Source organism: Pelobates fuscus, chromosome 8, assembly GCF_036172605.1.
Source record: "Pelobates fuscus isolate aPelFus1 chromosome 8, aPelFus1.pri, whole genome shotgun sequence".
In the NCBI taxonomy this organism is placed as follows: Eukaryota; Metazoa; Chordata; class Amphibia; order Anura; family Pelobatidae; genus Pelobates; species Pelobates fuscus.
The window spans coordinates 110491752-110508697 of NC_086324.1; the positions used below are offsets into that span (position 1 = coordinate 110491752).

Consider the following 16946-nt stretch of genomic DNA (forward strand, 5'->3'; position numbering starts at 1 on the left):
CTCATGTGTTACTATAGAGTTGTTACAATTTATACCTGTAGTTTGCCACTGTAATGTTATGTGCATGCAGTGTGTACCACTGTCATTTAATGATTCTGACCAATATTTCATGTAGACAGTTATTAATATTTTGGGTGATAGAATTTGGTTGCTAAACTTTTCAATAGTTTATAACACATGCCTACTCTGCCCGCCCCTCCCCCCTCTCACACTCTCCTTTTCCCCTCCCCAGTCGTAAATACCTTCATATGACTGTTCTATCCCTATTCCTCAGGCCACACTTCACAATCAACTCAGTGAAGACTGCATTTTTTCTCCCCACTTCCCACCCAGGCTCTCCTTAAAGATATAGCATGCTCCTCCAGCTGTTTGAGATTCTCACCCAATTACCTCTTCATTCCCCTAACATCTTACCAATAGCTTCTCTTTGTTAACTCTTTCAGCCATCACCTCCAAACTTCCCCTGCTACCTCTTGTCTCAAATCCCCATGGTTTCCTTTAGATTGTAAGCTCACGGGCCATCTAGCCAAGCACTTTGTATAAAAGAGCTCCAATGGCTAGATATCAGCTTACGGGCAGGGCTCTCTTACCTCTTGTATTTGTCTGTGTATATTGTACGTTTCTCCACTAATTGTACAGCGCTGCGGAATCTGTGTGCGCTTTATAAATAGCAATAATAAATAAATAAATACAAAGACACACACACACACATATTTAAGTCACCCTCCTGTTTCCTACCTTTAAGGTGCAGGAGGGTGACTTATTTTTATTATTTCACTTTTGATAGGCTGTGTATTGCGTCATCGAAAGATAGCACTCATTTTTATTTTCAATGACTGTGTTTTTGTATGGCTTTTTAGGCTTCTGGTTATTGTCTGTCCCAAAGTGCAGGCGGGCTTTTACTGCAGATGGAGGCACAGAGGTTATCTATGACAAATAAATGTTCTAAGATGTAATTTCTAGCAAAGCAGACATATCCAAGAGGTTTATATCAGAATGGCGTTGACAATATGGCTGGAAGAATTCACATTTTTAGGTTGTGAAAACTTCTAGACGAGGCATGCGTTTGTGATTATTTCAAATGGAAATTCATTGGAATTTCTTAATTTAAAAACAGAAACAGACATACACACACACACACACAAGACACACATATGACACACACAGACATACAAGACACATACAGAGACATACAGACACACAAGACACACATACAGACACACACAAAGACACAGACAGGCACACACACACACACAAGACACATACATACAAACAGACAGGCGCACACACATACAGACACACACAGACATGCACACACAAGACAAGACACACATACATACAGACAGACACATATATACAGACAGACACACATACATACAAAGACATACAGACAGACACACACACACACACACACATTATATTTAAGTCACCCTCCTGTTTCCTACCTTTAAGGTGCAGGAGGGTGACTTTCCCTGGGGTCCAGTGGTGGCTCAGGTGGATGGGAGTCAGAGTTCCCACTCTGACTCCCTGGTCTTCCTCCCGCGCGGCTCTCAGTGTTAGCTGGGAGGAGTGACCGGGGAATCACTTCCTCCCAGCTCTGTGATGTCATCACAGGGGGCCCGGTCGCGCTGTTAAAGCGCCCAGCGCTGACCGGGCCCCCTCACAATCCACATCCATCGGGTGGCCCTGACAGCATGGGCCACCCGATGGACCCCTCCATATGCGGCCCCGGCGGTTTGCCGCGCGGGCCGGGGCCGCAAATGGTCACGGCGGTACCCAGTCGCAGGGGTACCGCCGGCTGGCACCCGCCCGGTCGTCAAAACCTGGAAATCCCTACCACCCACCTGGAATCCTAAAACGCCCACTAGTGGGCGGTAGGGACCAGGTTGACGACCCATGCACTAGACTAAGCGAAGAAGACCATTCTGTCTGCAAAAAGAGCTGACAGGTAAAGTGAAGTTACAATTTCACTTCATTTACAAAGTGTTTATAGCTTTTCTGTATGATTGCATGCATTTAAGATATTATTAAACTGTAAAATGTGTGTTAAAATGCTGTACTTTTGGGGGTCTGGAACGGATTATCTAATTTACATTAAAGGACCACTCTAGGCACCCAGACCACTTCAGCTTAAAGGGAAACTCCAGTGCCAGGAAAACAATCCGTTTTCCTGGCACTGGAGTGTCCCTCTCCCTCCCACCCCCCAATCCCCAGTTACTGAAGGGGTGAAAACCCCTTCAGTCACTTACCTCAGGCAGCGACATGTCCCACGTCGCTGCCTGCTCCTCCCCCGCCGCTCCACCTTCTTCCTCCGTCGGCCGGTGGGCGAGACTGATCCCGCCCACCGGCCGAGGATTCCCAATGCGCATGCACGGCAATGCCGCGCATGCGCATTGGCGCACCTCATAGGAAAGCATTGAAAATGAAGTTCAATGCTTCCCTATGGGGAATAGAGCGACGCTGGAGGTCCTCACACAGCGTGAGGACGTCCAGCGACGCTCTAGCACAGATAATCTGTGCTATGATGCAGTAAGTGACCTCTAGTGGCTGTCTAGTAGACAGCCACTGGGGAGGACTTAACCCTGCAAGGTAATTGTTGCAGTTTATAAAAAATTGCAATAATTACACCTGCAGGGTTAAGGGTAGTGGGAGTTGGCACACAGACCACTCCAATGAGCAGAAGTGGTCTGGGTGCCTGGAGTGCCCCTTTAATGAAGTGGTCTGGGTGCCAGGTCCAGCTAGGTTTAACCCTTTTTTATATATAAACATAGCAGTTTCAGAGAAACTGCTATGTTTATATAAGGGTTAAGCCAGCCTCTAAATCCTCTAGTGGCTGTCTCACTGACAGCCGCTAGAGGCGCTTGCGTGATTCTCACTGTGAAAATCACAGTGAGAGCACGCAAGCGTCCATAGGAAAGCATTGTAAATGCTTTCCTATGCGACCGGCTTAATGCGCGCGCAGCTATTGCTGTGCATGCGCATTCAGCCGAAAGGGAGGATCGGAGGCGGAGAGCTCCCCGCCCGGCGCTGGAATAAATGTAAGTTTTAACCCTTTCCTCTCCCCAGAGCCGGGCGGGAGGGGGTCCCCGAGTGTGGGGGCACCCTCAGGGCACTATAGTGCCAGGAAAACGAGTATGTTTTCCTGGCACTATAGTGGTCCTTTAATTTTTATGGATTTTGATTCGTTTTTCAAACAACTCTGCTCTCAAACAGCCTTCTGGAACGGATTAAGTTAGAGTTTTGAGGTTCCATTGTAGGAGCTATAGATCTCTCCCTCTCTCTCTATATACACACACACGCAAAATTCCATGTCTGGCACTCATCCTAAAACCACAAAAAACTACCGGTAATTGGCTGAAATTTAATACACTTATTCACATTGTTCAATCCAGTGAGTGCTGTCATATATATATATATATATATATATATATATACACACACACACACACATATTACAGCTCAACTATGTGAGCCATCATTGGCATCCAATGTTAGAATGACCACTAAATTGTAGTATGAATGGGGTTGAGGTGTCATTTATTTGGCCAAACCATTCAAAAACAGGATCAGTGTCACCCATTTACACAAGAAGCTAAGGGCCTATACAAACTCAGACAAATTGTTTGTGTCCACCAATTCATCATACAATATATTAAAATCTACCTTTGTAAAGATTGGTGACAGCTGTTGCAGCATTTTGAAAAGGCACCCACAGTGACAGCCCTTGTTGTTGACATACTCGATCTGCAAGTGAGAAAATGAGCCACATGAGCCACAATCATTAGGTATGGAAAGCAGACATTTTCAATTGAAACCCGTAGATTTAATAAATATTTCATATGTACTCGGGGGATTTAAATACACATGAACAGACACCGACACCCAGAACCCTGCTGGAAGGAAACCAAAAATGGTGAGTGGGACAACAATGCATACTCCATAATAGGGAAATTAACGCCATTTTGTTTTACACTTTACAGTTATTAATTGAAGCATTTACTTTATTGACAATTGACTCATTGCGAGTCCATTCTTATTCCAAAAGGATAAGAAAAAAGAGAAATAAATGTTTTTTTAAGAAGGTTTCAGATATTCATCCACAACTGTTGCATATTCCATGCAAGGGGCCCTGTTAATTATAAGTCGAATAGAACGTCTCAGCAATAATTGGAGAAAATCATTTTACCTAACCCCACCCCTGGGACGAAAATATACAGTCAAAGCAATGTGAAGTCACAAGACAATTTCAAAAGCAAACAGCTTCACGTAAACTATATTCAAATCAATGTATCTAAAAATTGAAGGATAAGATTTGTGTATGCAGTTATAATCCGCTCAAACCAGCTTCTTGGAACAATCTATCCGCCATTTTGTTTGTCCACCACTGTTGCTGGGCAAAGCGGAATATACGAATTAATGCACCAGGCTCCGAGGATGCGAGTCCAGCTTTGGTATAACATCCACCTGCCCGACACCCAGAACCCCAATCAATCTTTGTTCACTACTCTGACCTTTATAGAGCTGCGCCACAGCGGTCGCCGAGTTCTGAAAAAGGTGCCAGAGTTTCTGCTGACTGTGCTCGGCCTCCTCATCAGGTTGCTCCTCCTGCTCTGCCTCCGACAGACATTGCCGCTCCCATTTGGAGAACCAGTGCTCGGGTCCATGTTCCTGAATTTCGGCCTCGCCTTCCTCTCTCTTGTCCTCCATTCTTACTCGGGGTCTCAATACTCACAATATCCAGACCAAGAAAGGTTTCTTTGTCGCAGTGTTAGTTGCCAGTGTTCGTGCTCAGCAGATCCTAACCACCCTCCAGTGTTTAATTAATTCAATGATGACTCCACGACTTCTACTTATTGTTGGGAAAACCAACTTTACCCTACCTCAACCCCATAACCTCGGTCAGATTACTCCAAATAAGCTAAGTCAGTGACGCCGCTGACCAGAAATAAAGCGTTACTTCTGAAGAGTTTGCTGATCTCTATGTCCCTCCCACTATTCTGGCCACAAAAGTGTAAGTGGCTAGTCGTTTCCTGTGCATATGACTTGAACCTCAAGAATGGATCTCGGATTGGCTAACCTCTGTGACAATCAAATGATGTCAAAATGGGTGGGGGTAAGAGCAAGCTTGGTTGGATGATCAAACAGAGAGGAAAATACGCATGTGCACTAAGCAATAGAGCCTGGCGTTGTTAAGTTGGAGGCAGGCTGTGTTTTTACGAAAATGTGAGAATTCAAACTGAATTTCAATTTTGAGGCCAAAGTAGCCAAATAGGTTGCTGACTTAGAAACGTTTCCAGTTTGATTATATTTACCTTGAATTTAAAATTCACTTTGGAAAATTCACTTTGGATAACCCTGTAAGATTGAATTTTATTACATGACAGGAGGCTTCCTATTTTGCATAACTTTCTTTACTTATGCCTCCAGCAGCACAAGTCAATCAATCAAAAACTTTTGACCAATCCTAGGCCAACATAGTCTTTGGTGGGCGTGTCTATTCTTATTTCTTTGCTGCTTCCAGAAGGCACAGGTCAGAGTACTACCTTCAGAGTTTATTCTATATTTATTTAATATTGCTAGGATAATAATCATTGTTTTCCTTTATTCTATGTTTATTTTGCTAGTTCAGAATATAGTCTTTTGTTTTTTCCTTTCTCCATATTTGTTTTCTCCCTCTCTGCCCTACCTCTCCTCTCACCCTGTACTGTCTCCTACACGCGGCGTTTTTACCGCGACCACGCTTTTCTGGGGTATGGAGCTCGCATAGGGACCCTTTGGGAGGTGGGTGTGGGGTTGGAGGGACAATTCGCTTTATTAGTGCGGCGTTTAGAGGCTTGACGGCGGACCGCGATCACAATCGCGGACCGCACTGTCATTTTTGCGCGAATGGTGGCCATCTTGGATCTCGCTCCCGCGAGACCCACGACGGCCATTAGCGCCCCTAACGGTCGTGATTCAAACGACCCGTCCATTTCTTTCTCTCATATGTATAATGTCAACCTATTTTCCCTACCTACACTGTGTATATTTATTTGGTGTCAGTACCCTCAGACTTCCCCTCTGCTGCACATCTTAAGACACAGTTCATGCAGGCTCATCCCCTGCTGCACTTCTTAAAGGCACAGTTCACGCAGGCTCATCCCCTGCTGCACATCTTAAAGGCACAGTGCATGCAGGCTCATCCCCTGCTGCACATCTTAAAGGCACAGTTTAAGCAGGCTCATCCCCTGCTATACTTTTAAAGGCACAGTACAGACAGGCTCATCCCCTGCTGTACTTCTCAAAGTCACAGTTCAAGCAGGCTCATCCCCTGCATTACATCTAGAGTCACTAGTGCAAGCAGGCTCATCCCCTGCTATACACAGAAGAGTCACTATATAAACAGACTCATCCTCTGTTTTAAATAAGTGCCAGTGCCAGCAGGCTCATCCCCTGCTATAATCAAGTGACATAGTGCCAGCAGGCTCATCCCCCTGCTACATATATATATATATATATATATATATATATATGTGACTAGCTGTAAGCAGCCTCATTCCCTGCTATACGTATGCAAGTGACAAGTGCAAGCAGGCTCATCCCCTGCTATATATATTTTTACTGACCCAATACAAGCAGACTTACCCCTGCTATTAAATCTAAGTGACTCAATACTAGCAGGCTCGTCCCCTGCCATACTATCATATATATGTGACTCTATACATGATATCCACTATAGTAAGTGGAAGCTGTATCATACGGCACTCCACGCATTTCAGATCCTAACACTCTCCTGTCTTCCACAGACAGACCCAACACACAACACTAGATGAGTGATTCACCACAGTTACCACCGTCAGATTGGCAGGCACTCATTAACTCGGCGGTAGCCGCCTCCGTGGTGAAAGCTATCGTCAGACTGCTTATGCAGAACCCAAAACTGGACACGGCTACTGAACAACCCACGGAACTGACGGACGATGCCCTTCCCGGAGACTTCCACGCTACAAAACGGCAACGGAAGGGCACCGTATCGGACACCTAGAGAAAAAGAGGCAAAACACCGTTGAAGAAGAGCCGCCAGGCAACGAAGAGAGGACCTTCCCCTCCATACTCTCCGTTCTCGGAGGACGACGATCGCAACCCCCCACCATCGCTTGACATCATGGATGAATGGAAGGCGGGGGATTCACACTCGGAAGACGAGGAATGGCTAGACGTCCAGGGAGACGACAGGGACTACGATCAAGACACATACCTTGAGCAGGAGTTCCCTCACCACTCACGGGATAAGCAGGAAGAGGGCACCTTCATAGACCCCCAAGGAACGACCATGTTCGACCCCCGCACGATCCGACATCCAAGATCAACAGAATGGGGATGTGACGAAGTGCCCTTCGCCACTTTGTCCTGGAGAGGCCTGCTTGCCTGCCTCCTCCCCTGCGACTATGGCCCTGGACTGTATTGCCCTGTAAAACTTACATTTGGGTTTGGCGAAACCGACCTCGCCACGTGTCCTTGGAGGGGGCTGATTGCCCGCCTCTTGCCTTTGGACTATGGACCAGACTTTATGGGAATGTGTTAACGCAGATAGCTATACCATGGAGCCCATTCGTGTAGTTAAAGACTTCGGCTCCATGGCAATTGAACTGTGTGAATAGGATCTGAAGCGCTATTCGGTAGTTTTGTGCGCTCAGATCCCAGCTATCTGGGGATATGTAAAATGTCTGTGTGTTATGTGTAAAAGGGGACTTTATGTATTTTAAAGTGTTTTATGTCTTTTTGCAACCATATGCTCAATGGAGTCTGTCTCGGTCCTGGGAGGTAATTGGATTACTTCTCCAGGAGAGAGGGCTCTGTAAAACCGGTCTGAGCCGGAAAGCCATGCTTCATTTAGTCACAAAGGACTTTCCCTTAACTTTTGAACCCCTGGTCTGATTCGTGCCATTTTTTTAATATGTTGTTCCCCTGAATGGATTGATTATAAAAATGTAAGTTTTATTCATGTACTATGTAAAATCAGAAAGTTATAAAAATGTGTAAGTTTTAGCTTGGAGATAATTGAGTAGATATAGTAGGAAACTCAATTATCTCCCAAGCAGAGGGGAGGGAAACTGTGGGCTGTACTATTCTGTTATTGGTTGTTTTATACCTCCCCCTGGGTGTGTTCTGTTTGTACCTGACTGTAATAAAAACCAGGCTGGGTGTGCCAGCACCTCAGTTCTTCTTGACCCTTCAAAACGTAGCCTCGTCTCGTTATTGGAGGGAATTGCTGTATCTCACTGGGGATTGCTATGCTCTGCATATTCCCCTGAGCTTTAATCACTTAGCTCTTTTAAGAGCTTGTTCCGGATACGCTCTTCCCCACACGGTCCTGGAGGACAGAAACTGATCCAGGGTGCAAGGAAGACGGCGAGGCTCCAGTTAAGCTACGGCGGTTGTGGAGTCTGCGGTGGTTGTGGTGTCGTCTGCAGTGCTTGGAGTCCTCTGTAAGCGCTAGGAGCATCCATCAACGGAGGGTACTCGGTCGGAGTACACGGAGCTCCGTTACAGGGGACTACCAGAACACCTGGCTCAGTTCATCCACTTCTGGCTGAGAAAGCCAATGGACAAAGAAGTGAGTGCGAGACTACGGGCAGAATGCCCAAGACCCACACTACCAGATAAAATCGCACTGACCCCGGAATTTGATACTACCGTATCCCTGTTCATGTCCCGCGCAGGTCGGGACCCGCGAAAAGGGATAGAGAAGGGCTTTAGGGAATCCCAAGACAAGCTCCTAGACATCCTGGGCCCTCTAGCAAAAATGCTATACTTAGCCGACCTAGCCCTCTCCCAGGGCACCGTACTGGACGCCCACACTATACGTGAATGGGCGCAACGGGCCATCTGTACGCTGGGTAACACCAACGCGGCAATGTGCGCAGAACGCTGCAGAACTGCACTACTAAAGATGGACCCAAAATTGATGGAGCTGGGTAGAAAAGAAATGGGACCGCTGGCGAACGGTCAACTTTTCGGTGACTCTTTCATAACTGAACTCAAAAAACATGTAAGCATCTTCACCACTCTGAATAAGGCTCATACCTCCATCAGGCAAGTTTTTGGTAACACCACACCACGCCGGGGAGTTTTTGGCAGGGCTGGTCGCCAAAGGGGCCGAGCCACCAGCCGATTCTGGCCTACAGGCCCCAGACACCAGTCATCTCAAGCCTTCTTCCCAACCTCGAGAACCAACTTCCAGCGAGGATCTTTCCGTTCCAGAGGCACCCGCGGACGATTCAATACAGGTGAGCATTCCCAACACACCCTGTCTCTTTTCGCACATGACTGCAGGCAGACTGACTCTTTTTTCACAGGAATGGGAGAAGATATCTTCGGACAACTGGATCCTCAATACAGTTACCGGCTACGAGATCGAATTCTCAGACACCCCGGTACAAGACAGACGCCCACCTCCAATAAGAGCGTCGGTAATACACACCAGAATCATAGACAAGGAGATTCAAACCCTCTTCAACAAAGGGGCAGTGGAGGCCGCCCCAGACGATACGGGTTTCTTCAGCAACATCTTCGTAGTCCAAAAGAAAACAGGAGACTACAGACCAGTCATCAACCTACGGCAACTGAACGTTTTCGTCACATACAGGCATTTCAAAATGGAAGGAATACACCTTCTAAGAGACCTACTATTACAACACGACTGGTTCACTCGACTAGACTTAAAGGACGCCTACCTATCGGTACCGATAGCCCGCGTCAGCCGTCCTTTCCTCCGCTTCACATGGAACCATCTCACCTACCAATTCACCTGTCTCCCATTCGGCCTCAGCTCAGCACCATGGTGCTTTACGAAACTCATGAAGCCGGTAATAGCTTACCTAAGGGAGAAAGGCATCCGCTGCCTAATATACCTGGACGATATTTTGATATTCTGCGAATCAGCACCCAGGCTTCACTCTCAAACGAGATCCATAGTGCTCTTGTTAGAATCATTGGGCTTCATCATAAACAGAGAAAAATCTTCACTACAACCAGCCAAGGTAGTTCAGTTCCTGGGATTCAAAATAGACTCGGGAACATGTACCCTCCGATTACCCACTGCGAAGATTGCGGCAATATGGAAAGAGATACGCCGGGTACTTCGAAAAGACTCAATACCGCTTCGCCTCCTAGCCCGAATGGTAGGCCTTTTATCGTCCTCCATACAAGCGATCTTCCCGGGACCGCTACACTACCGGGCCATGCAACGGGTGAAGGCCTATCACTTGAGACAAGGACAGACATACGACCACTGGATCCCAGTGTCAACAGAAATACGGACGGAACTCCGATGGTGACTCCTGCACATGGAGGCCTGGAACGGCAGAGCCATATTCGGTCCGAACCCGGACTTCGTCTTGGAGTCGGACGCCAGCCTATGGGGCTGGGGAGCCCACTGCGCACAGGCGTCCACCGGAGGACCATGGTCGGAGGAAGAAAAACTCCTACACATCAACTGCCTGGAGTTGATAGCGGGCTCCTTCGCGATCCTGAGTTTGGCCAAGAACATGTCCAATTGCTGCATACTCTTGCGCATGGACAACATTTCGGCAGTCCAGTACATAAACCACCTGGGCGGAGCCAGATCACGGGCCTTGACAGAAGCGACGAGGGACATCTATCGATTCTGCCTACCCCGCAACATCACGATCAAGGCAGAATATCTACCGGGTGTCAACAACCTCACAGCGGACTGGTTCTCTCGACACTGGAGAGACAGCAGCGATTGGCACCTGGACACCACCATCTTTCGCAGGATAAGGCAGGTAAGAGGTCCGCTACACATAGACCTCTTCGCATCACGGACGAACACTCAACTACCGAGATATTACAGTTGGCTCCCGGACCCTCAAAGCGAAGCAGTGGATGCGTTCCTGCAACAATGGCCACAAACAGGAGCTTACGCGTTCCCACCTTTCTCGATGTTGGCGAGAGTCCTCCACCACCTACGCAGAGCGGGGACTTCTCTGATTCTGATCACACCTTTATGGAAGAGCCAAGCATGGTTCCTGGACCTACTAGCTCTATCACAGGACCATCCGCTACTCTTACCAGTGTTCCCATTCCTCCTAGTGAACCCGGACGGGGAACCTCATCCGTTGATTACACAAGATCGGCTGGAACTGGTGGCCTGGAGTCTTTCCGGGGATCCTGGAAAGTCTCAGGCCTATCGCAGACGACTAGAGACCGGTTATGGGACTCCTGGGCACCTGGCACTAGGCGCAGCTACCTATCCGCATGGAACCGCTGGTGCATGGAAAGGGACCTCGATCCCTTTACAGCACCTATTCCCTGCATTCTCAATTTCCTGTCAAACCTGTTTTCGGAAGGAAGAGCATACCGCTCAATTAATATCACCAGATCCGCCATCTCGGCGGCCCACACCCCGATAGACGGTACACCAGTGGGTCAGAACACCCTGATATGCCGTCTACTTCGGGGCATCAAACTAGACAGACCTCCGGCCCCGAAGTATAACACTCTTTGGGATGTTGATGTAGTTATCCAATTCCTTAGGAACTGGCCGGACAACGAGACCTTGTCACTGAGACAACTATCAGCCAAACTGACTCTCCTTCTATGTTTAGTTTAGTTTCGTAGGGTCGCGGACGTTAGGGCTTTCCGCGGCTATGCGTCGTGACCACCTTGCTTCGGTACGTAGAAGTTACCGAACCACTCCGTTTTTACCGATCGGGTCAACTTCTGGTATCTTACACCAAACCATACAAACCCGTAACTACCACTACATTGGCCAGATGGGTACGATGGCTCTTATCCCTGGCAGGGGTAGAACCGAATTTCGGGGCCCACTCGGTACGCGGGGCGGCGGCTTCGCGTGCATACTCGGCGGAAGCATCACTAACGGACATCTTGCGCTCGGCAGACTGGACTAGAGAAAACACCTTCCGAGTTTTCTACTTTCGACAGACATCTCACGCATCTTTTTCGTTGTTACCGCAGCGTTAAAAATGCAAAATAGGAAGCCTCCTGTCATGTAATAAAATTGCAGATTATGTTAACGTAGTGTACGTATAATCTTAATTTTAATAATGACAGGAGGCGAGTATTTCCCCCCCCATAGATCTTGGGATTGTTCCCCCCCCTTGATACTCGCCGATTCTAGCATTTTACAGGCAGTTATGACGTCCTTACAGACTGTTATCTTCATACTACATAAACCTCACGTAAACAGTATAGAATTAACTAGCTAACAACTGAATAGAACTGTCAATACTATAACCTAATACTTTAGAAATGTTAAGTAACTGAATCAGGTCTAGGTTGCATGCGGACAATAGTTCATTTCCACATCTTTCACCTATTTCCGTTTTTTTCCAGCATAAGATGACTCGGGAGCCGGGCAACAAGACCCCTCAAGCTTCAATCCAAGCTACGTTCGTTCAAAGTTACAGAGTTCCAGTTTGAAAGATACATCACAACCTGACGTTACAGGATTTCACACATCAAAGAAAGAGGAATAGACACGCCCACCAAAGACTTGTATACAGGCCTAGGATTGGTTAAAAGTTTTTGATTGATTGACTTGTGCTGCTGGAGGCATAAGTAAAGAAAGTTATGCAAAATACTCGCCTCCTGTCATTATTAAAATTAAGATTATACGTACACTACGTTAACATAATCTGCAATTATATTAACATATTGTGAAAATAACTAGCATTTCTAGTATTGAAGGTCATTATTTAAACTGGAATATTATCAATCACCCTTTTCGTGGATGGTCGCTTAGAACAGTAGTTTATATTGAGTGCTAATGTGAGAAAGATTTACGAAACTGTCACAAGGTAAAGAGTGAGGATATTATCTAAAAGTATTAACCCCTTAAGGACTGAGCCAATTGTACAAGTTGTGATGAAAACAAAACCTTGAATTTGCGCTATTTATCTGTTCAGGTGTAATTCACCTCTTTCATATTATGTGCACCCACACTTATATATCATTTTGGTCAGGAGAAACAGGGCTTTCATGTCACATTAAATATTTGTATATTAAACATAATTTAATATGAATAAAAAAAATTTTTAAAAGAGAAATTAAGAAAAATAAATTTTTTTAGTTCGGCGTGGCATTTTAACTGTGAATGTCACAATACTGTTAGCTGTTACTGCAATAAAGTACACATATTTGTATTCAGCGTTGTCTCACAGGTAAAACAGTACCCCCAATGTACAGGTTTCATGGTGTTTTGGAAAGTTACATGGTCAAATATAGCACATTACATTTATACGTTTATACAAATTGAAATTTGCCAGACTAGTTATGTTTAGAAAAACCACAGAAAAGAAAATGTTACTTGCGCTTTCTCCTTAATCCCTATGTATATTTAGACAAATGGAGGTCATTTAGTTGCTCCAATGGCCATTGGAGGGAATGCCCGCCTGCCAACGTCAAGGCAGACCCCCCTAAGCGGGTCCTAACACTGACCCTTCACCTTGCTTCCTTGAGCTTCTGGCAAAGATATCTCTAATGAGACAGAAAGGGGTATTTTTCATATACACCCCTATACTTATTAACCCTTAATAGGGAACACATGGGATGGGCAGCAGCATTGTAACCAGGCTGTGTGATACAAAGTAAATACAAATACAAAAAGAGAAGTCCTGCGCTTAGTCCCAATACTGCTGGGCCAGCAGCAACGACTACAATACACATCAGCCCCAATATATAGTAAAAACCACAGAAAAGAAAATGTTACTTGCGCTTTCTCCTTAATCCCTATGTATATTTAGACAAATGGAGGTCATTTAGTTGCTCCAATGGCCATTGGAGGGAATGCCCGCCTGCCAACGTCAAGGCAGACCCCCCTAAGCGGGTCCTAACACTGACCCTTCACCTTGCTTCCTTGAGCTTCTGGCAAAGATATCTCTAATGAGACAGAAAGGGGTATTTTTTATATACACCCCTATACTTATTAACCCTTAATAGGGAACACATGGGATGGGCAGCAGCATTGTAACCAGGCTGTGTGATACAAAGTAAATACAAATACAAAAAGAGAAGTCCTGCGCTTAGTCCCAATACTGCTGGGTCAGCAGCAACGACTACAATACACATCAGCCCCAAAATATAGTAAAAACCACAGAAAAGAAAATGTTACTTGCGCTTTCTCCTTAATCCCTATGTATATTTAGACAAATGGAGGTCATTTAGTTGCTCCAATGGCCATTGTATTTACTTTGTATCACACAGCCTGGTTACAATGCTGCTGCCCATCCCATGTGTTCCCTGTTAAGGGTTAATAAGTATAGGGGTGTATATAAAAAATACCCCTTTCTGTCTCATTAGAGATATCTTTGCCAGAAGCTCAAGGAAGCAAGGTGAAGGGTCAGTGTTAGGACCCGCTTAGGGGGGTCTGCCTTGACGTTGGCAGGCGGGCATTCCCTCCAATGGCCATTGGAGCAACTAAATGACCTCCATTTGTCTAAATATACATAGGGATTAAGGAGAAAGCGCAAGTAAAATTTTCTTTTCTGTGTTTTTTACTATATATTGGGGCTGATGTGTATTGTAGTCGTTGCTGCTGGCCCAGCAGTATTGGGACTAAGCGCAGGACTTCTCTTTTTGTATTTGTATTTACTTTGTATCACACAGCCTGGTTACAATGCTGCTGCCCATCCCATGTGTTCCCTATTAAGGGTTAATAAGTATAGGGGTGTATATAAAAAATACCCCTTTCTGTCTCAGAGATATCTTTGCCAGAAGCTCAAGGAAGCAAGGTGAAGGGTCAGTGTTAGGACCCGCTTAGGGGGGTCTGCCTTGACGTTGGCAGGCGGGCATTCCCTCCAATGGCCATTGGAGCAACTAAATGACCTCCATTTGTCTAAATATACATAGGGATTAAGGAGAAAGCGCAAGTAACATTTTCTTTTCTGTGGTTTTTCTAAACATAACTAGTCTGGCAAATTTCAAGAGATATTTTTACTATAGAGGTTTTTACTATATATTGGGGCTGATGTGTATTGTAGTCGTTGCTGCTGGCCCAGCAGTATTGGGACTAAGCGCAGGACTTCTCTTTTTGTATTTGTAGTTATGTTTAGAGTTGAGCGGACACCTGGATGTTTGGGTTCGGCCGAACTTCAGAAAAAAGTCCGGGTTTGGGCTCGAACTTGACCCCGAACACCATTGAAGTCAATGGGAACCCGAACTTTTGGGCACAAAAATGGCTCTAAAAAAGTAATGGAAAGGGCTGGAGGGCTGCAAAAGGAAGTAAAATGGTGGTAATAATAGGACAAGTGCCCTGCAAACAAATGTGGATAGGGAAATAACATAAAATACATAAAAATTAAAAATACAGCTGAGCCATAAAATAGCATTAGATGGAATCTTTGATTTTAGCTTTGGAAGAACATAAATCAAAATCTAAAGCATGGCTGTTAGCAGGATCACCAGAATTTTTCCCCATGACAAGAGGCTTCATATTTGCATATCTTTCTTTACTGAAAACTCCAGCAGCATAGAAACAGTAACAACCAATCAGAGAAAAGATATGGTGCCCATAAAAGGCCCTGTCTATGACATCACTTCCTCTTTCTTTGCTGCTCCAGCCTCAAACAGGTCAGAGTATTTTACCTCTCTGGTATACTCTAATTTGCTTTACCTTACACTTGTACTACTTACTTTTATCCCTACCACTACCTAGTCTCTTATGCCTGTCCCTTACACCTTATTCTCTATTTTTTCCCCCTTTTGTGTTTTACATTGTTATTGCATGGCGGTCCGCGGGCGTCACGACGGCCCGTGTCGCGCTCGCCTCGCGGACCTGCCCTTCACTTATTCAGGGGGTTGTATGGGGACGGGTGGAGGGAGGCTAGGTCAGTTTTTGTATTTATTGTAATTGTTTCCTTCGTTTTCGCCGCGCGACCGCGATCGTCGCGCTCCTCCACACGCGGGCGGCGGCCATCTTGGATCTCGCGACTCGCGAGATACCCGACGGCCGCCTTCCCCGGTCGCTCGGCGGATCGGGAATCACCCGATCGCCGGGCTCCCTATATAATTCATCATCCTGATTACAGGGTATTTCTAAATGTCTGCCTTATGGTGCAGATGCTCATTAGTTATATCCCTTAGACTTTGAAAGTTGCACTGCTTTCACACGACTATACTAGATTTCTGCCTGGCACAGAGTCCTGCCATGATATTTCTGGATTATATGTAGACAAGCCTGCTATTCTTTAAAGGAGAATGACGGATTTTTCCTGTAAACTGAAATGGATCATACAAGCAAGAAATGACATATTGTATGGTAGCTCAATGGTTACAGACTTGCACTGGGGATTTTCCTCCATGAGTTCAACTCCCCTGTACAGCAAGAGTTCAATCTGCTGTGTAATTACACACTGGCTAGAGGATCATGTGTGCTGATATTCTTTAACGTTTCCCTGTTGCGATTTTTTTGCCACAGTGTCTGCCAAACAAATATTTACATGCAGGCATTAAAGCCCTGCAGCTGGATTAACCCCTTCAGGGTTTCCCTTCTCTGGGCACATTCTTTTATTGATACAATTGTAATTTTATTCTCATGGATATATCTCTCATGGTGCCTTACACTGGATGATTATATGTTGAGCACGCACACAATCTATGTATTATTGTGAAGCCATACAATATCACAGTTGTTATACAAAACCAGGGCTGCCATCAGAAATTTTGGGGCCCCTGACAAAGCACAAGGTCTGGGCCCCCCCCCTCCCTCCTCATCTCCCCCCCCCCCCTCCTCATCTCCCCCCCCCCTCCTCCTCCCTCCCGGGCCCGCCCACGCCCTACCTAGTCCGCTGACAATGATGCGGGACTGAATGTGGTGTGTATAGTGGAAGTGAATTAGAATGTGTGTAATGGATGTAGTGTTTGTGTGCATTAGATACTGTTTGTGCAGTGAACGCAGAGTGTGTTTGAGTAGTGGATGTAGT

At 45.9% G+C, this 16946-nt stretch overlaps 1 protein-coding gene across 2 annotated transcripts in view; it reads right to left on the minus strand.

Annotated features, from left to right (window-relative positions):
• The window catches only part of HAPSTR1 (HUWE1 associated protein modifying stress responses), a 118521-nt gene extending 113514 nt beyond the window's left edge, over positions 1-5007 (minus strand). The window contains exons 1-2 of one of the 2 annotated variants that reach the window (XM_063430221.1): positions 4512-5007; positions 3664-3744 (exon numbers count right to left, since the gene is read on the minus strand). In XM_063430221.1, the coding sequence (XP_063286291.1) occupies positions 3664-3744; positions 4512-4707 (277 nt within the window). In that variant the 5' untranslated portion in view covers positions 4708-5007. The remainder of the gene's footprint in view (positions 1-3663; positions 3745-4511) is intronic. The other variant, XM_063430223.1, reaches the window with a different exon arrangement.
• Positions 5008-16946: the final 11939 nt, after the last annotated feature.